The sequence below is a fragment of the Neofelis nebulosa genome, chromosome 2, assembly GCF_028018385.1.
Source record: "Neofelis nebulosa isolate mNeoNeb1 chromosome 2, mNeoNeb1.pri, whole genome shotgun sequence".
NCBI classification, from domain to species: Eukaryota; Metazoa; Chordata; class Mammalia; order Carnivora; family Felidae; genus Neofelis; species Neofelis nebulosa.
The window spans coordinates 188364497-188386328 of record NC_080783.1 but is presented as its reverse complement, the minus strand read 5'-3'; the positions used below and the strand labels follow the sequence as shown (position 1 = coordinate 188386328).

General features: G+C 55.7%; 1 protein-coding gene across 1 annotated transcript; it reads left to right on the top strand.

Moving 5' to 3' along the window:
* The first annotated feature begins 1087 nt into the window (after positions 1–1087).
* On the top strand, positions 1088–21261 carry TIE1 (tyrosine kinase with immunoglobulin like and EGF like domains 1). Its single transcript, XM_058717756.1, has 23 exons — positions 1088–1234; positions 3456–3767; positions 3857–3967; positions 5346–5501; positions 5646–5777; positions 5930–6070; positions 6259–6387; positions 7185–7330; positions 7570–7714; positions 10056–10214; positions 10357–10494; positions 10695–10991; positions 11568–11858; positions 12106–12296; positions 14806–15016; positions 15179–15289; positions 15469–15659; positions 16632–16745; positions 16849–16919; positions 18084–18124; positions 18213–18309; positions 18394–18493; positions 20764–21261. Exons 1-23 carry the CDS (start codon positions 1177–1179, stop codon positions 20833–20835), a joined length of 3414 nt encoding a protein of 1137 aa, XP_058573739.1. The 5' UTR covers positions 1088–1176; the 3' UTR covers positions 20836–21261.
* The last annotated feature ends 571 nt before the right edge of the window (positions 21262–21832 follow it).

Below are 21832 nucleotides of genomic sequence, written 5' to 3'. Positions count from 1 at the left end.
ACATTAATTATAACTCAAGTTTTAAAACAAGGGTGGCCTGTTACGCAGTTAAGTTTCTTAGGCAAAAAGGAATCTCTGCCAGGGCGCCTGGGTGGCTCAGTCGATTAAGCGTTTGGCTGCAGCCCAGGTCATGATCTCGCGATCCGTGAGTTCGAGCTCCGTGTCGGGCCCTGTGCTGACAGCTCGGAGCCTGGAGCCTGCTTCAGATTCTGTGTCTCCTCTCTCTCTCTCCCTGCTCACCTTCTCTCTCTCTCTCAAAAATAAACATTAAAAATAAAGAAAAAATGAATCTCTGCTAGCAGCTTTCTTCCTGGTACAGGCACCCTCTCCAATATAAATTCAGGCAGTTGAAAGGGAGCTGTCCGAATCTGCTGGGTCTTAAATATTTTTAGCTCAAAATAATCTTCATGCCAAGGAGGCATATTGCAGGAAGACTTGTTCTGAACCCCTTCACTCCTGTGTATACAAGAGCTATCCATGTTATTAAACTTTTTTGTCCCGTTAATCTGTCTCACATCAATTATTAGAACAGCCAAAGAACCTGGAAGGAAAAACTCGTCCACTCTACATACACAAGATAGAGTCGAAGCGCCTTTCTTGCCCTGAGTGGGAGTTCTTGTGTTCCTTTGTCCACTTTTACACCTGTGAACGGCTCTCCGGGACACCCATGTAACTGCGTCCTGGGCACATACGTGAGGAATTGCCTGGGCTGTATTGTGTGTATGTGCTGGGGGGAGGGAAGACCCTAGAACAATATCCTCCCCCCATCCCTCCTCAATAGGCGGAAGCCACTGGCTTCCTCCCTTTCCTGCCTCCTGCCTCCTGCCTGCTTACAAGACTGAGGACCAGAGGGAGAAGAGGAGATGGGAAATCGGTCCAACAGTCCCTAGGTCTGTCCTTACAACTCTCCCCCACCTCAAGTGACCCCATTCCAGGGCCTTCCAGGCCACACCCATCCCCAGCCTTGGGGGGGGCCGGACTGGGGGGTGGGGGGATGTGCAGAAGCAGGATAAGTCCTCCCCACCCCTTCCCTGCCATCCCTCCCACCCAAGCCACCTCATTTCCTCTTCCTCCCCGGCACCAACACAAACTAATCAGTACAGGCTGACCAGCCAGACCCAGAATAGCTGACCGGAGGCCCCGCTTGTCCTGGCCGGCCTGGTCAGCCTCCAGAGTATGGTCTGGCTGGGGCCTCTTTTGCTGCTCCCCAACCTCTTTCTGGCTTCTCATGTTGGTAAGTCTCCCCCAAGCCACTCCACGCCCCCCAGCCCCCAAAGCCCTGATTTTCCCCTAGGAAACCTTATCGTCACTGTCATCACCTTCATCCGCTCCCCAATCAGCTAGAAAGTGGGATCAAGGCCTCTAAAACCCAGGCAGGCACTAGAAACCATTGTAGCCCAGAATTGGGAGTAGAGCAGCTATTGACTGAGTTAGATTTTAGGATCAGTAAAGAGCAGCAGGGCCGATGGGGGCCCTGCAGTTTTCAGTGGGTGCTCATATGTTGTTTCAGTGTGTTGGAGTCATTCAATTATTCATTTGACAAACATTTATCTAGCACCAACAATATTCCAGGAGCTGTGCTACGGGCCATTGGTTGAAAGGCAGACAGCTTCCAGGTCTATACAACAGATTATATGATGCCGACCTCCTATGGCTGTCATGGGGTTTAAATGAGGTAATTTATGCACAGCACCCAATACCCAGTTGTTAGGAAAGGACTTCTGAATAAGTAGTAGCTGATTCCTTCACTTATGGCCAAAGAGCATTAGAATGCAAAGACTGTCTTTGAGTGGTAGTCGGGGATGTGGGACATGGGGTGAAGGATAGAGACAGACACAAGTAGCTCCACAGGAGCACTGAGAAGGAGTCAGCTACTCTGCTTGAGGGCAATAGATGACAAGGGAGTCCACGAAGCCTTCACTAAGAGCAGTGGCCTTCACTCCAGGCAGCCAGAACAGTAGCTGCAAGTCTCAGAGAGATGGAAGTGCATGCGAGAGAAGTTTCGTGGAGGGAACTCAGCAGGAGGGGCCGAGTGTGAGCAAAGAGGGGCTCAAGGGCATGCCCTGTATCCTGAGAGCAGTGGGGAGCCGTGGGAGGGTTGCAGACCACGCAGTCACAAGGTCTTAGATGGATCACTTTAGAGGATGAGTTGGGGAAGGAGGAGTATAGCTATTGGGATGATCCGGGTCAGTAAGGGTGAGGGCTAAACAAGGGTGGGCTTAGAGATGGGGGTGAAGTCAAGAGGCTTTAAGGAAATGGAATCTGCAGAATCTTGTGACTGATTGCGGCAGCCGGCATCCCGCTTAGAGGTGTGGAGTTTACAGTCAGGCAGCCCGGCTCTGCCAGTTATTAATTGTATGCCCTTGGGCAAGTGGCGTCTCTGAGGCTTCGTTCACTGGCTGTAAAAGTGGAGTAATAACACCCATGACCCACAATAGTTGTGATAAAATGAGAGAACATGAAATGCCTGGCATATAATTGGCCTCCAATGAGCATTATCGTGAAAGTAAGGACATGAGAGGACTCCACAAAGTTCGTGTCTCAGGTGATTGGTGCCATCTGTTGAGTCGGGGAGCACGAGGGAGAAGCAGTATTGGGGAGAGCTGACAGAAACGCAGGCCCAAGCGGACAGGCTGTCCCAGGGTTGTTGACTCAGAGGTGATAGTTACAGCCAAGGGAGGAGATGAGCTTGCTCCAGGAAGCCTGTAGAATAATTACTATTACCCTCGTCTGTAAATGGAAACACATCAATTTCACCAGGGGGATGTGAAGATCCAATGGGAAACAGGTGCTCCGGCATATGGTGGGCGGTCAGTAAATGCTAACTCCATTTATTCGTGGTAGGCTTTGGAAGAATATTGATAAGCTAAGTGGCATTTAAACTAGCTAATTACTTGGCAGTTACCAGGCAGGGGCCGAAAAGGAGGGGCTCCCTTCCTTTCTGCCCCGCAACCACCCGGCTGCAGAAGTCCACCTCTCCCTTAGACCCCACCTTAAAGCCCAGCCCCACAAGCCTGTCTAGATGTCTGCAGAGGAAGGGAGGGCTTTCTCCAAGGCGATTCTGTTCTTCATGGCTCTGCTGGCCCGCACCCTCTGGTGGGGGGCAGGGAGAGCGGCTGCCCTCCGCGGAACAGCTTGAGGCAGGTCCGGACTCAAGGGGGTTGCCAGGGAATTAAAAAGTGAGGAAACGGAGACAGAGAGCATAGACCATTCTTTCCGAAGCTGGGCCGCAAAGGGCAGCCATCTGGCAGGAGAAGGGGGCTGGGGGGGGGGGGGGGCACGAGGAGGCCAGAGAAGAGGCTTTGTTTCGATTTTAGGACGGAGAGACCTGGGGGCGGGGGAAGGGGCCAGTGCGCCGGCGGGAAAGAGGAAGGGAGGGGAGGGAAACGCTCGGCGGAGACCTGGGGGCGGGACGGGGACCCCGTCGGAAGGAGGACTTGGCGTCCCCGCCGCAGGCGCCGCGGTGGACCTGACGCTGCTGGCCGACCTGCGCCTCGTCGAGCCCCGGCGCTTCTTCCTGACCTGCGTGTCCGGGGAGGCCGGGCCGGGCCGGGGTGCCGACGCCTGGGGCCCCCCTCTGCTGCTGGAGAAGGACGACCGCATCGTGCGCACGCCGCGGCCCGCGCAGCCCCCGCACCTGGTGCGCAACGGCTCGCACCGCATCACGCTGCGCGGCTTCTCGCAGCCCTCGGACCTGGTGGGCGTCTTCTCGTGCGTGGGCGGCGCGGGGCGCACGCGCGTCCTCTACGTGCACAACAGCCCGGGAGGTGAGTCGGGCCCCGTGGGGCGGGGACGGGGACGGGGACGGGAGGGGGGGGGGCGCCGTTGACCGCTGACCTCACCCTCCACCCCGCAGCGCACCTGCTCCCGGACAAGGTCACACACACGGTGAACAAAGGCGACACGGCCGTGCTTGCTGCACTTGTGCACAAGGAGAAGCAGACAGATGTGATTTGGAAGAGCAACGGTGAGAGGGGTGTCTGAACGGGTTGGGCAGGTAAACCTACCTGCCTGAACACCTCCATGCCCTCAGCCTTCCCAGCGTTAGCCACTTACACAGCTTTCAGCATGAAACACCTGTTACCCTCTCCCCCACCAACCTCTGCCCTGGATCAGGTCCTTGATAAGCGCCTGTGCCCATCTCTTTAGCTCTGGGCTGTTCTCCTCCTCTTGCACCCAGAGGACTGGCAGCCTTGGGGTTGGCTGCCTTCTTCCCTGTTACACCCAAATCAGCATTGTGTTAAATCCTCACCTTTGACTCTCCCCCAGGAGTTAGCAGATGCTGTCACATTGCTCACCTGGCGGGGAGCAGCAATCCCCAAGGGGAAGAAGAGAACTGATAACTCGGCCCAGGATTGCCCCTACCCTGGTCCTATCAGGCCCTCTGGCCACCCCATGGGAGGAAGCCGATATTCTGTGTGGCCCCAAAGACTTAGCCCTCAGACCCACAGCCCTTTGGCTGCCTTTTGCCTCCCTGGGCTCCTGAGGGAAGAGGACCCTTCCCTTGGGCCAAGGGGTTTGCCTCCTGAGCACCAGGCCCCCTAAACTAATGAGAGGTCTGAGAGAGTCAAGTAGGCCTGGGCTCCCTACAGTCCAGTCCTGGGCAAAGAGGCAAAAAGGAGGTGGGACAGGGAGAGGGATTCTAGTATTTGGGTCTGCAGGTCCTGGAGGAAGAGGCTTCTGGGAGAAGTCTCTAAGTAGATAACCTTTGAACTGTGCCTAGAAGGAGACATGAGAATTAGCCACACAAAGGAGGAGGAAAGGACATTCCAGGAGGAGGACTGGCTAAGAGCAAAGGCAGGAAGTGCCAAGATACCATAGTGTTTCTAGGAGAGAAACCAGCAGTTCCAGAACTCAGGAATGTTAGGAATCAGGCAGGGTGTGGAGAGGTATGAGGCCAAAGGGCCAAGCAGTGGCCAGACTGGTGAACACCATGTGCTAAGGAGCCAATAACCAGGGAGGAGTCTGAGCAGGGGGTGCTGCAGAGGCTTCTGTTGGGGAAAATCCCACTGGCTGCTGAGTGAAGGATGACTAGGAAAGCGGGGGGCAGGGATGGAGGCAGAGAGACTGCTTGGAAGGCCGTGGTGGTGGTGGTGGTGGCCTTGAGTGTGGAAAGAACTGGACTGCTTTAGGAGATGAGGAGGAGCCAGACTGAGGAGGACCTGGTGACCTACTGGGGGTTGGTAGAGCATAGAGCAGAGGATGTATGCCAACTTTCTGGCTTGGGGACAGATCCTGGCTGGTGCCTCGGCCCAGTTCTGGCCACTTGTACGAGGCTCACACTGATGTGTCCTGGGCACTGGCTGTCACCGGCACTGAGGCCCCTGACCCATTTATGCCTCCAGGATCCTACTTCTATACCCTGGACTGGCATGAGGCCCAAGATGGGCGGTTCCTGCTGCAGCTCCCAAATGCGCAGCCACCGTCGAGCGGCATCTACAGTGCCACCTACCTGGAAGCCAGCCCCCTAGGCAGCGCCTTCTTCCGGCTCATCGTGCGGGGTTAGGAGCAGAGGGCAGAGGTGGTGGGTGGCATGGGAGGCTGGGAGCCCCGTGGGCACTTCCTGTGGGCCGCCAGGGCTGCCTCAGTCCTCGGCAGCACCGGTAGGTGGGTGACAGCAACTGGCTGAGAGCACATTCCTTCAGGCTGTGGGGCAGGGCGCTGGGGACCAGACTGTACCAAGGAATGCCCAGGCTGCCTGCATGGAGGTGTCTGCCATGACCTGGATGGCGAGTGTGTGTGCCCCCCTGGATTCACGGGTACCCGCTGTGAGCAAGGTAAGGAGGATGGGGAGCTAGGACCTCGGCGGGAGAGGGTGCCTGGCCTGGGGAAGATTCTTGAACCAAGAGCATGGGTGGTGAGAATGCCCGGCAGGACCTGGACTTTGAGGCCCAACAGTGGACCCCGTGCCCACATGTCTGGTTTCTAGCCTGCAGAGAGGGCCGTTTTGGGCAGAGCTGCCAGGAGCAGTGTCCAGGTACATCGGGCTGCCGGGGTCTCACCTTCTGCCTCCCAGACCCCTATGGCTGTTCTTGTGGATCTGGCTGGAGAGGACACCAGTGCCAGGAAGGTATGGACTGACCTTCCAGCCACAGTCCCTGACCCGGAGAGCCAGCCACATACTAGACCTGGACCCTCCCCTTGGTTCTCGTTGACACACCCGTGCCCTCTCCACCCAGCCTGGCATCACCCAGGCCCCAGCTGTGCCCTCATTGCCCCTGGCCTATGTCCCTCTAACCACAACCCCTCTGTTCCCAGCCTGTACCCCTGGCCACTTTGGGGCAGATTGCCGCCTCCAGTGCCAGTGTCAGAATGGTGGGACCTGTGACCGCTTCAGCGGCTGCGTGTGCCCCTCCGGATGGCATGGAATGCACTGTGAGAAATCCGGTATGATCTGTCAAAACAAGTCAACCTTCACCAGACACCTCTCCCTGGCTCAAGGTCCCGCCCTCAGGAAGCTCACGGTCCAGGAAAAGTTCTCAGTGCCCAGCCCACATCACCCACACGGGGATGGGCTGCAGACGAGACTTGGGGGGAGGGCCAAGAGGAGGCCCCTGGCCAGGCTGAGTTTCGGAGGGGGCTTCAGGGAAGAGGTGAGATCTGAGATGGGGTATAAGGATGAGAGCCACATGGCTGGGGAAGGAGCACGGGCAGAGGCCTGGGGGCTGAAGACTCAGGGTCGGGTACCAGGACGGTGGAGTACGGGGGCGGGGGGGGGGGGGAGGAGGGGGTTGGGGGAGTGGTCAGAGGAGTCAAGCCTCGGGGACTTGGAACGGCAGGCTACCATGACAGGGGCAGGAGGGAATTGCTGAAGAGGCAGAAGGCAGTCAGCTTGCTGTGAGAGAGGACCCAGGCAGCTGGGTGGGGAGTGGAGGCAGGAGACCCCAGAGGGTCTGTAACAGAGCCCAGAAGCGAGTGAGGCCTGAACCGGTGTTTGGACTGTGAGGCCGGCGAGGGGCCTGCTTTGGCTGAGAGAGGATATCAGGTTGGGGGTGCAGGAGGTAGACCCTGCGGCTGACCAGAGGTGGGGTGCCAGGGCCCTGTAGGACTCTGCTGGCAGACAGCCTTGAGCGACCGAGGCGATGGTGATGCCTCTGCCAAGATGCAGGTCACACGACCAGGGGCACCCTGGTGGTCGGCGTCTGCCTCACGGGGGCTCCAGCATGTGTCCTTCCTCTCCCTAGACCGGATCCCCCAGATCCTGGATGTGGCCTCGGAGCTGGAGTTCAACTTGGAGACAACGCCCCGGATCAACTGTGCGGCCGCAGGGAACCCCTTCCCGGTGCGGGGCAGCATGGAGCTCCGAAAGCCGGACGGCACAGTCCTCCTGGTCAGCCCCCCGCCCTTGACCCCAGGCCCCCCATCCCGCCAGCCTCACGGTTGCTCCCTCAGACCCCTGACCCCTCAGGGCTTTCTCTAGGCGCTACCCGCTGGCCCGACCACAGGTCAGATAGGGTCAGGCTAATTGCTCAGAAACTACCACTGGTCTTCTGTCCCCTCATCCATCCCCACATCTGTCACATGAGTGCACATTCTCTATGGTCTGCCCCCTTTCCCTGTCTCTCTCAGTCCACCAAGGCCATTGTGGAGCCAAATAGGACCACAGCTGAGTTCGAGGTGCCTCGCTTGGCCCTTGGGGACAGTGGGCTCTGGGAGTGCCGTGTGTCTACGTCTGGTGGCCAAGACAGCCGACGTTTCAGGGTTAACGTCAAAGGTCAGTGATGTCCTGGGGCCATGGAGGATGGGCAGTGGGCAGAGTGGGCACTAGGTGATGCCGCTAAGACTGGGCATTGTAGCAGGAAGGGAGAGGACATCTAAGGTCACAGCCTAGGACCAAGCAAAGAAGAGGTCTGGGCTGGGCAGTGTCAGAGCAGGAACACAGCTCAGTGCTATCTGGAAAGGAGATCCCATGCCCTAGAAACGGGATACCCTCCTGCCTGGCCATGCTGGCCCTCTCCACCTCTTCACAGCCCCTGCACGCAGCATCTCTTTAGCTCTGCCTCTGGGATGCTGCTTCCTGCTCTGAGTCATACCCCAGGGCTCTCAGTGCCAGGACAGGGGAGCACATGGGACGCCCAAACTCAGAGGGTAACCTGCTGCCCAGAGGAGCTGCATAGGGTTTCCCCAGTGAGTAGGGAGGGAGTGCCCAGGATGGCCCAGAGTGGAGCCATCCAGCCCAGCTCAGGTGTCTCTTCACCTTCTCCAGCATCATAAGCCCTGGCTTCTCTTTTCTTTTTTTTAATTTATTTATTTTGAGAGAGGTGGGGAGAGGCAGAGAGAGAGGGAGAGAGAGAATCCCCAGTAGGCCCTGTGCTGTCAGTGCAGAGCCCGATGCGGGGCTCAAAGGGGCTGAGTCTCACGAATTGTGAGATCACGACCTGAGCCGAAATCGAGAGTCAGACAGACGCTTAACTGACTGAGCCACCCAGGTGTCCCCTGGCTCCTCTTGCCCTCTGCTCCTGACAGCCCACCCCTGTAACAGAAGCCCAGACCTCCCTCATCTTCCTCTTCCTTCCCACTGGCTCACCGCCACCCCTCCCACAACTTTGTGGCTGCCCCACCAGCAGGAAACATCAGTGTGGCCAGGCTCCACCTTCAGCCTGTGTCTTCTCCCCAGGCATCTGACCTAGGCAACACGGGTTCAAATCCTCCCCACAAATCCCTGGCTCCGTCGCCTTAAGCCAGCTGCTTAGTCCCTCACCGCTTATTTCTCTCTACAGTGAGGACATCAGCGTTACACTAGCTAGGATTGCTGTGAAGCAAGTTAGATGATACCTTTAATGCATTTAAGTTGCATTTAAGTTAGATGATGCGTTTAAGCCCTTAGCACAGTGCCTAACACAGGGCCTGTGCTGGATAAATGTTAGCATTTATTGTCATGATTCTGAAAGGGTCCTCTCCCAAGTTTCAGCTGTTCTCTGGCAATGCCCAGGCTTGATCTGCAGGCTAGACCACTCTCCTGAGCTCCAGACCCATTTGGTGGAACCTCCAGAAGTGGGGTTCTGGCTCTGAAGTCAGCGTGGAAGTTCCCTGGTGTATGATTCAAGGGCCCACTTCATCTCCATCCACCTCCTGGACAGCCCTAGGCACAGGGGGCTCCACAGATCCAAACCCAACCTTCATCTCACCTCCTCATGATGTGCTCATTTCTGTCAGACACCACCGTTCCTCCCCGCCCACTGAGCTCTCAACCCCGCATCCTCTGCCCTGCCTCCTGCCCTCCCTCGCTTCCATCTACCCATTCCCCCGTCCTTCCATCCTGCTTAGAAAAATCAGTCTGGAAAATGTTTGAAAGTGGCGAGGGAATCAGTCATGGCATTGATCTACTGATCTGGTAAGAAAAGCTAAGGCCAGGACAAGGGTGTGATGGCCATGGAATGAGGAAGCCAGGCAGGAACACAAAAGCTATTTGCAGTAGAATTGGCTGATTCTAGGTGGCCTGACCGACAGACCAAGTTCAAACACTGGTTGTAATTCCTGCTGGCTGCATGTCCTTAGGCAAGGTAGATGTCTCCGAACTTCAGTTTCTTCTCTCATAACCCAGGGTGAGAGCCCCATCTGAAAAGTAGCTGTGAGAAGTAGAGATTGTACCTAGGAAGCAGCTGGGATAGAGCAGGTGCTTCACCACTGGCTACCTTTTTTTCCCCCCAATTAAGAGAGTGACAAACGATAGGGGGAGGGGCAGAGAGTAGGCTGATCCCATGTTATCTCCCTGCCTTGGGTTTCAGCCCCCTCTGTCTCCCCTACACTGCGGGGACAGCATACCCTCCCCCAAACCCATCTAGCCATATCAGACCTCTTTGAATGTCTTTGGGGATACTCTCACATCCTCATTGCCAGATCTGTGTGCCCCGAGCTGCTTAGGGGGCAGAATGCTATCCTGCTTGAATGCTGGCCATTCCGGTCATCTGTTGAACTTGGTCTCTCCCCAGCCTAGAGGGGGCCCTGATCCAAACCAAGACCCAGAGATCTCTTTGGCCAGAGTAGAGTCCTCTTATTTTTCTGAGGACTGGGCAGGCTGTCTGGGCCCTGCCTTACCTTGGGTCTCCTGGCAGTGCCCCCAGTGCCCCTGACTGCTCCGAGGCTCCTGGCCAAGCAGAGCCGCCAGCTCGTGGTCTCCCCACTGGTCTCCTTCTCCGGGGACGGACCCATCGCCTCCGTCCGCCTGCACTACCGGCCCCAGGACAGCACCATGGCCTGGTCCGCCATTGTGGGTGAGCAGGGAGACAGCTGGGGATGGGAGGGGGGCTGGGGCAGGACAGGGGTGTTGGGTAACAATGAGAAAGGACAGAACGAAAAGGGAAGACGGCAGCTTCTGGAAAAGGTAGGGGGCTGAATGATGTGTCCTGTCCCCAGTGGACCCCAGTGAGAATGTGACTTTAATGAACCTGAGGCCGAAGACAGGATACAGTGTCCGTGTACAGCTGAGCCGGCCAGGGGAAGGAGGGGAGGGGGCCTGGGGGCCTCCCACCCTCATGACCACAGACTGTCCTGGTGAGAGGCCAAGAGTCGTCCCTTCCTGTCCCCCCAGGAGTTACTGTTCCTATGCACTCAGCAGTTGTCATGTCTTGTCCACCCCCAGGGGCCCCTGCCTTTCCCACTGGAGTTTGTCCCACCCTGTCCCCTGGGGAGCACTATCCTGTCCAGCCCCAAGGACCCACTGGACGGTTCTGACCCCTGACCTCCGGTCCCAGAGCCCTTGCTGCAGCCATGGCTGGAGGGCTGGCACGTGGAGGGCCCTGACCGGTTGCGAGTGAGCTGGTCCTTACCCTCGGTGCCTGGGCCACTGGTGGGCGATGGTTTCCTGCTGCGCCTGTGGGATGGGGCACGGGGACAGGAGCGGCGGGAGAACGTCTCGTCCCCCCAGGCCCGCACCGCCCTCCTGACTGGACTCACGCCTGGCACCCACTACCAGCTGGATGTGCGGCTCTACCACTGCACCCTCCTGGGCCCTGCCTCGCCCCCTGCACGCGTGCTTCTGCCCCCCACTGGTATGCTCAGGAAGGGGGTTATGGGCTCGGGATGAGGGGAGGGCACGGGACACAGGAAACGCCAGACCCGTAAGGACACGGGAGGTTACAGGAGAGCGGATAGACCTAGGACACAAGACGTGTGGAAAACGTGGGCATAAGGGAGAAGCAGGATATCAGGCAGACGTGAACACAGGGAGGACATGGGGTGGGCAGATATTGGAGGCTGGTGGGGACGTAGGTCAGCAGGAGCATATGGGATGGGGAAGGATGGGGAGGCCATGGTTTACAGGGAGAACAAGGTCATGGGGAGGATATGGTGTACCAGGAGGACATGGGGATCGGGGGAACACAAGGCACATGGGGAAGGCCCAGCACCCTGGGAGGATCCAGGACACCAGGAGGGCCTGGCACAAAAGGAGAATAAGAGGAAGCTGAAGCTTGGGGATGAAGGGAGGGAGCCATAGGGAAAGGATGGCAGGGTGGCTCCCATTCTGGGGTCCACCGAGCAGGGGACACAGCTAGAATGGATCTGACCCCAGAACTACATACCCTGCTCCTGCCTGAGCCCCGCCTTCCCCGCCCCCACCTCCCCAGGGCCCCCAGCCCCCCGACACCTCCATGCCCAGGCCCTCTCAGACTCTGAGATCCAGCTGACGTGGCAGCGGCCAGAGGCTTCGGCTGGGCCTATATCCAAGTACATCGTGGAGGTGCAGGTGGCTGGGGGCTCAGGCGACCCCCTGTGGATGGACGTGGACAGGCCTGAGGAGACAAGCACCGTTGTCCGTGGCCTCAACGCCAGCACACGCTACCTCTTCCGTGTGCGGGCCAGTATCCAGGGTCCCGGAGACTGGAGCAGCGTCGTGGAGGAGTCTACCCTGGGTAACGGTAGGAGCTCGTGCCTTGGGAGCTAGGACACCCAAGGCCCTTCCCGACAAGTGACGAGAGTCCTGGTACCGGGGACCCTGACCCTTCCCTTCTTAGGACCCATTGTCCTAGCGCTAGGAAAATCCTGTCACTCCAGTGGACCGTTGGCCCTCGGCCTGACACCCCTCGTCCCTCCTGGTACTGGGATCTCTGACCTCTCCCTCCCTGACCCAGGCTTCCCACGATCTGCCCCTCTTATTGTGTCCAGGGCTGCAGAGTGAGGGCCCGGTCCAAGAGGTCCAAGCGGCTGCAGAGGGCCTAGATCAGCAGCTGGTACTGGCCGTAATGGGTTCTGTGTCTGCCACCTGCCTTACCATCCTGGCTGCCCTCCTGACCCTGGTGTGCATCCGCAAAAGCTGCCCGCACCGCAGACGCACCTTCACCTACCAGTCAGGATCGGTCAGTCCCCTGTACCCACCCACGTGTGCACTCCCCCATCTACGTTTGCGCACACACAGTACCCGTACACCCGAGTGTGTGTGTGTATGCACGCGTGTGTGTGTTTGTGTTGCAGCCACGGGTCTGCACTCAGCAGTGCTCTAGGGCACAAAACATAATTGTCTTTATTTTTCTAGAGCTGAACTGCGTTCATAAGTCAATTTATGTTACTGGTGAATATCGCCGGTTCAAAATAACTCTGTTCTGTCCATGTTTCACCACGGTTAATTCAGGGTCCTCCCGCTTCTCACTGGAGGTGCCGTAAGCCTGGGTAGCGTGGTGCTGACACGGGGTGGGAAGGGGGCAGGGGCACACCTGGGCCTCATGCTGGCATCCATCCTAGCAGACCCTCCTGGACATGGGAGCCAGCCTCCATCTGCACACATTTGTGGCTGATGCCCTTAGCCCTTCTGTGGCCTCCTGCCAACAGGCCGCTCGTACTGTGAGTTCCTGGCCCCAGCCTCCATGTCTGCGAGTGTCAGGGCCAGCTCCAGGAGACTTCAGAGCCCTGAGGTGCTCCCTGTGCCCTGCGAGCATGTTCTGTGGCCCTCATACCCTTTGTCACGACCCCTGTCACAGTCGTTCCTACTGCTCCAGAGCTGTGCCAGCTCAAGGCTCACCTGTTGCTGCCGGGGAAAGGCAGTGATGCCTCCTCTCTTCCTGGCCTCGCCATAAACCTGTCTGTTCTCGGTCTGTGCCCCTCCAGCCTGCGGGCCCATACTTGGGGTGGGGGTGCGGGGCAGTGCTGGCTTCTCTTTAGGGACCCAGCATCACCCCCTCTTGTTACCACCTCCCATCCCACCTGCCCGTCCCCCACTGCTGTCCCTGATAATCCAAACTCTGCCCTTGGTCCTCCGTGCCTGGGCTCTTGATAGTTACAGCCAAGCCCTGGCATTTCAAAAAAAAACAAAAACAAAAACCACCACCAACAAAAAAACCCTCTTCTGTCTCAAGGGCCGATCCTTGTGATAGAAAGTCTAGTGTCCAAGGCTATTGTCTCTGCCATGCCTTTAAAAACTCCCTTCAGAGATTCAATTGGCTTCTTTGTTCCAGGCTGCTCCCTCTGAGGTCAGTGCACACAGAAAGCCAGCCGCTGCTAAGGTGGGGGAAGGGTAACGAATACAGATGTGGAGGGAAGGAGGTGGGAAAGCAGAGTTTTAACATACATATATATATAATCCTAGTTTCGAGATCTGCCCTGCCACGTGTGCCCGCATGAAGGTGTGCGTGAGCGCCACACAGGAGTACCTGTGTGCATCCACTTGTGGGCACCCCCACCTGTGTATGCGTGTGTCCCCGTGCTTGTGCTCCTCCGTGGGATGGGTACGTGTGCCTACATATGCGCCTACATATGGTGCCGCTGCTGGGCCACATGGGCGCCCTCGGCGGTTGATGGCTTCAGGTGAATCCACGTGCCCCGTGTCCTTTGCCCTCGCCCATGGATCCGAGCTTCAGCTCACTTAGGGAGCCCCGCCACCAGGTCTGTGTTAACCCCCTTCCAGTCCTCAAAGCGGCAGTGCCCTTGGTCCCGTTCAGCTGTTTCGTTTTCCTGCCATCTGCCCTGCCCAGGTGGCCCAGCTCCTACACAGTTGGGGGAAGTGGATGTTCCTCTTTGTGACAGTCTTTCTATCTTCAGCTCCTGGGTGGTTTTAGAGCTATAAACGGATGCCAAGTGGGTCTGCTTCTGCCACTGTGGAGAAAACCCCTCCACTGACTCCCAGCAGCTTGGGGCTTAGCCTGTAGTAGGTGCTCAATAAACGTATCCTAGCCCACTGCGCAAGGTTAGAATCCTCTCCAGAGTATCCTCGATGGCAGAAAAGCCTGGCTGTGAGATCAGCACAATGGGAAGCTCACCACTTCCCATCACAACTCACTCCAATTCTTTCCTGTTCTAAATGTTAGAGATGTAGGGGCACCTGGGTGGCTCAGTCAGTTAAGCACCCGACTCTGGATTTCAGCTCAGGTCACGATCTCATGATTCATGAGTTTGAGCCCCGCATCAGGCCTGGCGTCGGGCTCCACACTGTCAGTGTGGAGCCTGCTTGGGATTCTCTCTCTCCATCTCTTTCTGCCCCTCCCCAGTTCTCTCTCTCAAAGTAAATAAATAAACTTAAAACATTTTTAGAAATATCCTCTTTCCATTGACTCATGGCTTCATGGCTTCTAGCAACCCTAAGCCCCCCACACCTGTTTTTCCAGAGCCCCACATACCTACCTGCTCCCCAGGCTGTGGCCTCTGCATCTCTCTTCTTGGACATTTGTCCACCCAGCAGCCCCACTGATGGCTTCATCTTCTATGATACTGTCTCAGTATGTGTCTTCTGCATGTCTGTTCCTGGCTGACCACCAGAGTGCCCTCTGCGTGGGTCTCTTTCCATTTGTCTAGCTATTCTTTGATGCTTGTCTGTGCCTTTTGCCGGCCCCGTGTCTGCTGCATAGACTGTCTGCCCATTTGTCCCATCCTATGAAGGGTGAAGAAACCATCCTACAGTTCAGCTCAGGCACCCTGACGCTAACCCGGCGGCCAAAACCACAGCCCGAGCCCCTGAGTTATCCAGTGCTGGAGTGGGAAGACATCACCTTTGAGGACCTCATTGGGGAGGGGAACTTTGGCCAGGTCATCCGGGCCATGATCAAGAAGGATGGGCTCAAGATGAACGCGGCCATCAAGATGCTGAAAGGTTCCCTGGGAGTGACCCCTGACCCCAGGCCTGCCCCCTTCCTTTGTCCCACAGATCCCAGGCCCTACCTGGCCCCCTCCCGCAACTGACCCCAGCCCTCTCTACCCATGTCTCTTCTCCAGAATTATTTCTGGCAAAAGTGATACTGGCTTCTTTCCACAGAGTATGCCTCTGAAAATGACCATCGTGACTTTGCGGGAGAATTGGAAGTTCTGTGCAAACTGGGACATCACCCCAATATCATCAACCTCTTGGGGGCTTGTGAAAACCGAGGTGAGCCCCCAGCTCATCACCTGCCCCTTCTTCCAAAACCCCGTCGACAGCCATCACCTCTGTCCACGTCACTAGCTTGCCGGAGCTACAGGCTCCCTGTGTGCCACCGTTGGGTGCCTGCTGCCCACAGGCTGCCTGCATAGAAACCTTCACCCTGTACCTGTCTCCTTCCCTCTCAGGTTACTTGTACATCGCTATTGAATACGCCCCCTACGGGAACCTGCTAGACTTTTTGCGGAAGAGCCGGGTCCTGGAGACGGACCCAGCCTTTGCCCGGGAACACGGAACTGCCTCCACTCTCAGCTCCCGGCAGCTGCTGCGCTTTGCCAGTGATGCTGCCAACGGCATGCAGTACCTGAGCGAGAAGCAGGTGAGTGTGGGGAGGGAAGGCGTGCCAGAGGGGGCACTGGGTCAACTGCAGGAGGTAGAGTCAGCAGGCTGTCATTGGATGTGGGGTCGAGGAGCACAGAGAAGGATGTGACCCTGAGCTGCTGGCCTGGCTAAGTACGCGAGAGCACAAGGGGAGAAGCAGGTTTGGAGGAGGTGTTGTATTTGAAGCATCGGAGGAACATCTTGGTGGAGATGTTGAGTTGGCAGTTACAGATGCCGGCCTAGAACTCGGGAGAAAGAGCTAGGCCAGAAACAACAATCTGGAAGCTGTCATCCCACAGATGGTGGATGAATCTCATGGTGAGGGAGTGGGTGAGACCCACCAGGACAGGGTAGAGGTGGAGCAGGGAGTGGAGGCCCGAGCCCCAGGGTGAGGACATCCCGCTTGAATGGAAGGAAGGAGGGGACAGTAGCAGGAGGCGAGCATGATGCTGAGGAAGGACATTTTAAAGTTAGTGGAGTTTTGAGGGTCTTTGAAGCAGAGGAATAGGGGCCAGTGAGAGGGAGGGTTTGATGGAGAGAAGTCTCTGAGGAGGTTGGAGGACCTTGTGGGGAAGACTTGGGACTCAAGGGAAAGGTCACTCTGGGCAAGAGGAGGGCCTTCCCCACTTTCCTCAATGAGGGGAGAGGAAAACGGGGCGGGGCAGGAAGGGAGCAAGTGAAGAGAAGGAGATGCGGTGTGGTCACCAAGGACAAGCCCACCCTTGTCCCAGGAAGAGGGATGCAGCCTGAGCTTGGCCATGGGCAGCTCACAGGGAGATAGGGACAACCAGCAGTGTGACTTTTCTAAGGCAGGAGTCGCTGGTCCAGGATAAGGCCTGGTTGACTGGGAAGAAGGGTGAGGGGCTCTTACAGGGATGGAGGGCCAGCTGTGGGGCCAGACTCCTCACTGGTCGAGGATTCCTGGCCTTTGTCATCCCCGGTCTTCCCTGACTTCTGACCGTGCCTGCAGTTCATCCACAGGGACCTGGCTGCCCGAAATGTGCTGGTTGGGGAGAACCTGGCCTCCAAGATTGCCGACTTTGGCCTTTCTCGGGGGGAGGAAGTTTATGTGAAGAAGACGATGGTAAGTCTTAGTCCCCCCCACCTCAGGTTCCATGCCTGCCCCCCAGAGCTCCACACACCGGTCCCTCCTCCTCACCCAACCCCTCAAACCCACTCTCTCCCAGGGGCGTCTCCCCGTGCGCTGGATGGCCATTGAGTCTCTGAACTACAGTGTCTACACCACCAAGAGTGATGTGTGAGTATGGGGCTCAGAAGGAGCAGGGCTTACGGTCCGCAGGGATGCACACAGACGTAACGTAGACACGTCTCAGACATGTCTCAGATAGTACAAGGCACGATTGGGACATTCCCAACGTATATTCCACGCGTGACACAGGTGTGACACAAGTGTGCCTTGGATATACCTTGGCGATGCTCAGCATCTTAGTGGGAAGGCGGAGGGGGGTGGGGGGGCGGTGCTAGTTAGAAGGAGGTGTGGTCTTGGAAGGTGTTTCAGTGGTAGGATTGGGGTAGGGAAGTTTAGGGCTGTGCTCATCTAAAAGACTGGGAAATACCTTGGAGAGGTTTGGGAATGTTGGTGGATAATGCCTAGGTGGATGGAAAGACCACCCCAGGAATGTTCTCACCTTCGTCTCTGAAGGGTGGTATCATCCCCACCTGAGGACCTAACCAGACCATTACCCCCAAGACCCCCTCTTTGTGCTCCTCACCCCCATATGACCATCGTGGCCCACCTCTGCTCCTCTTTCCAAGGAACCTGGCCTGCCCATCCCTCCAGCTCTGGCTCTGCCCATTTGCCACCAGCCCTTTGGCCTGGCCTGCCTTGCTCACTGTCCAGCACACCAACCGCCCCTCTGACCACCACTCAACTGCTTCCTGCTTCTGCCCCCAAACCCCCTAGGTCCCCTCCCCCTGACTAGAACTCCCACCCTGGTCTCACCTGCATGGAGGTTGCAACAGCATAAGAGGCAGTTAAAAGCAAGGGCTTTGGAATCAAGTTGTCAGGATTTGATTCCAGTTCTACCATTTACTAGCTGTGTGACCTTGGGAAAGCCAGCTAATCTCTCAGTACCTCAGTGTCTCCATCTATAGAATGGGGAGAATGATAGTACCTATATCATAAGGTTGGTGTGAGGGTTAAATGAATTAACATATATGTTAAATGATGAGTGCCTGGTCCATAGTAAGTGTGTGATACAAATGTTAGCTATGATGATGTTGAGCCTGGGAGTGGCTATGAAGGACTTTGAGTGGACAGAGACGGCAGCTGGCCAAGGCAGACACTTGCAGAGTAAACACACGCAGGGGGCGGGAGGGGCGGCACCCTTGGGGTAGATGGACACTGAACTGCTGGGCCCCGGGGTCTAGAAGATCACTAAGTACATCCTCCTCATTTCAGTTGGTCCTTTGGGGTCCTCCTCTGGGAGATCGTGAGCCTTGGTGAGTCCCTGACCCCCACCCCCCAGAGTGCCTTCTCCTTACCCCCACCTTGGTCCCTGGGCTAAGAGAGTTTTGTCCTCTCCTGCAGGGGGCACGCCATACTGTGGCATGACCTGTGCTGAGCTGTATGAGAAGCTGCCTCAGGGCTACCGCATGGAACAGCCTCGTAACTGTGACGATGAAGTGTGAGTCTCCTCAGCCTGGAGCCCCATGATCCCATCACCCCAGCTAGCCCTGACCCCTCATCTCAGCAATGCCCCCATCTGCAGGTACGAGCTGATGCGTCAGTGCTGGCGGGACCGTCCATACGAGCGACCCCCCTTTGCCCAGATTGCACTGCAGCTGGGCCGGATGCTGGAAGCCAGGAAGGTGAGGAGGCTGGGGTGACGGGGACTAGGGCTCATCAGGCTCCAGGGGTGCCCTCTCATATGAGCCAGAGAGCAGCAGCCTCTATGTCCTTGTCCCCACCACTTGCTGCAAGACAGCTAGGCGGGACCTCTGGATGCCACCCCCCCTTTCCAGTGGCCCATGGGTTGGACACGAGGCTCTCCTAACTCTTCTGAGGCCCCAGCAGCAAATCCCTCCCCTAGCTCCCAACTGCTTACCCATCTTCCTCTGCTGGGGCTATCAGCCCATTCTCCTCTGGGCCACCTCTCCTCACCTGGCACAGAGCCAGAGTGACAACGCATGAATGGCCAACCAACCAAATGGGCGGATGGAGGAATGAATGATACAGTAAGTGAATGAATGGAAAGAATTAGTGGATGGATGATGTAATAAACATATGAATAAATACATAAATAACTGACTCTAATAACCATGTGGATAAATAAATTATCAGATAAATATAAATGAAGAAACCTATCAGAGTAAATGCAAAAAGAGTTCTTCATTTAAACTAATGACTAAATAGCTATAGGAATTCACAAACTGTCTCAAGAATAAAGGAATGATCAGGAGCACCTGGCTGGCTCAGTTGGTGGAGCATTCTTGATCTCAAAGTTGTGAGTTCGAGCCCCATGTTGGGTATACAGATTACTCAAAAATAAAATATGTTTAAAAAGCAAGCAAAAAGGAATGACCAAATAACCATATAAATGGCTAAATCACCAAAAATACCCTGATGAATAAATGAATGAATGAACAAAAAATTCACTTGTTGAGTGCATTAAAAAAAAAAAAACTAAGATGTAGGATACGAAAGATGAGATATATGCAGTGGCCCCTTGAACAATGTATGACTAAGGGGTACCGATCCCTTATGTAGTCAAAAATCTGCATATAACTTTTGACTTTCCCAAAACTTAATTACTAATAGCTGAACTTTTGACTAGAAGCCTTACTGATGACATAAACAGTCAACTAACATGTATTTTGTATATGTATTATACATTGTATTCTTATACTAAAGTAAACTAGAGAAAAGAAAAAGATCATGAAGAGAAAATACATTAACAGTCCTGTACCGCATTTATTGAAAAAAATCTGGTGTAAGTGGACCCATACAGTTAAAATCCATGTTGGTCAAGAGTCAATTATGTATACAATGGACTATTACCCAGCTATAAAGAGAATGAAATCAAGGGGTGCCTGGGTAGCTCAGTTGGTTAAGCATCTGACTCTCTATTTCAGAGTCTCATGGTTCATGAGTTCGAGCCCCGCATCAGGCTCTGCACTGACAGCATGGATTCTCTGTCATGGGAATTCTCTGTCTCCCTCTTTCTCTCTCTGCCCGTCCCCAACTCACACTTTCCAATAGTTTTTTTTTTTTTAATATTTGTTTGTTTTTGAGAGAGCACGAGCAGGGGAGGGGCAGAGAAAGAGGGAGACAGAATCCAAATCAGGCTCTGAGGTTGTCTGTGCTGTCAGCACAGAGCCGGGCATGGGGCTCAAACTCACAGACCACAAGGTCATGACCTGAGCTGAAGTCAGACACTTAACCAACTGAGCCACCCCGGCGCCCCTACAACTCTCCCTCTCTCTCTCTCTCTCTCTCTCTCAAAAATAAATAAACTTAAAAAATAATAATAAAAAGAATGCAATCTTGCCATTCACAACAATGTGGATGCATCTAGAGAGTACTATGCTAAGTAAAATAAGAAACAAATACCATAGGATTTTACTTATGTGTGGAATCTAAAAAATAAAACAGAAATTCATAAATACAGAGAACAAACTAGTGATTGCTCAAAGGGAGAAGGGGGGCAAAATCGGTGAAGATTAAGAGGTACAAACTTCCACTTATGCGATAAATAAGTCACAGGGCTGAAAGTACAGCATAGGGAACAGAGCCAATAATACTGTAATAACTTTGTGCGATGACAGATGGTAACTGTTAAATCACTATGTTGTACACCTGAACCTAATACAATATCGTACGCCCACTACACTTCAGCGAAAAAGTTTTTTAAAAGAAGGAAAAAGAAAAAAAATTCCTGTGGAACAATTGTGTCAAGGGCCTCTCACCTGGATGCCGAGCTGTGGTCTATCCTGGCTGGTGAGGGCTGCCCTCAGCCATAGGGCCATCTTGAATCTAGCTCAGTGTCTCTTCAAGTACCCCCAGCACCTGGAAGTCAGGGAGCTCCAGGCCAGAGTCGCCCGCATCCCTGGCCCCCACTAAAGCTTGCTCTGCCCCCCAGGCCTATGTGAACATGTCGCTGTTTGAGAACTTCACTTATGCGGGCATCGACGCCACAGCTGAGGAGGCCTGAGCTGCTGTCGAGCCAGAACCGGGCTCTGCTGGCCAGAGCAAGCTCCGCTGTCCACCCTGTGACTTCGGATCCTCGCAGCCTCTGACCTGAACTCCCTCAAGCAATTTTTTTTTTAACTTAAGAAAAGAAGGGACCCTGGGGTGGGGTGGGCGTAGGGGCCTTGGGTCCTCATCCCTCGCAGCTGCTCCCAGGCCACGTGCAGCTACTCTTACAGCGACCCTTCACACCCTTCCTTCTAGTTGAGCTGCTCCACGAGTGTACCCCTCTTCTGCCACTCCCCACGCTCAACCACCCCCCCCCCCGCAGCCCCTCCACCCAAGCTGGCACCCACACCACTAACATTCCCCTTTAGGCTACGTCCCCGCCCCCCACCCCCAGCCCCCAGCTTTGTAGTCCCAAAACAAATAAATGCTTTGAGAAGCTCCAGCCCACGTCTTCGACTGCTGGCCAATCTCAAGGAAAAGTCGAACCAGAGGGAAACTGGACTAAGAAAAGAAACGCTGTCCCCAGTTGCACAGTCGCAGGCCCAAACCCTCTGTTGGGGTCACCTCTCCACGATGAGGGTGCTGTGGAAGACCCATTTTACGCAGACCCCACCACCCACGTGTCTGTGCTATGAGAAGCCGTTTCCCCATCACCAGCAGGGCTCCCTACATCTCGCCGTAGCTGCCAGTCTAGGAGTCTGTGCTGCATCCAAACTGCACGCCAGGGGTGACTCAGACTGACGCCTCAGCACCACACAGGTTCCGACTTCTCCTTACGTCTCCAGGTGGCCTTCCCTGGTAGGAAGGCTTGGTAGCCACCTTACTGGCCAGCCTGTGGGCCCCAAAGGAGGAAGGCAGAGGTCACTTCGAACTTCAGCCAGCCACAGTAGGATTCCTTTGCCTTCCTCAGGGTCTCACAGTGTGCCAGGAGGCGCCCCTTTCCTCCGAGCTAGGCCCGCATCGCTCCCTCAGGCTGGGTGGCCCTCAGGTTTGCTTCTCCTTTGGATTTGCCA

Coding starts and splice junctions, on each gene's coding strand:
- TIE1 (XM_058717756.1), top strand. CDS start 1,177: ATGGTCTGGCTGGGGCCTCTTTTGCTGCTCCCCAACCTCTTTCTGGCT. Junction 7,331..7,569: donor CGGACGGCACAGTCCTCCTG/GTCAGCCCCCCG, acceptor TGTCTCTCTCAG/TCCACCAAGGCCATTGTGGA. Junction 10,992..11,567: donor CGTGCTTCTGCCCCCCACTG/GTATGCTCAGGA, acceptor CCACCTCCCCAG/GGCCCCCAGCCCCCCGACAC.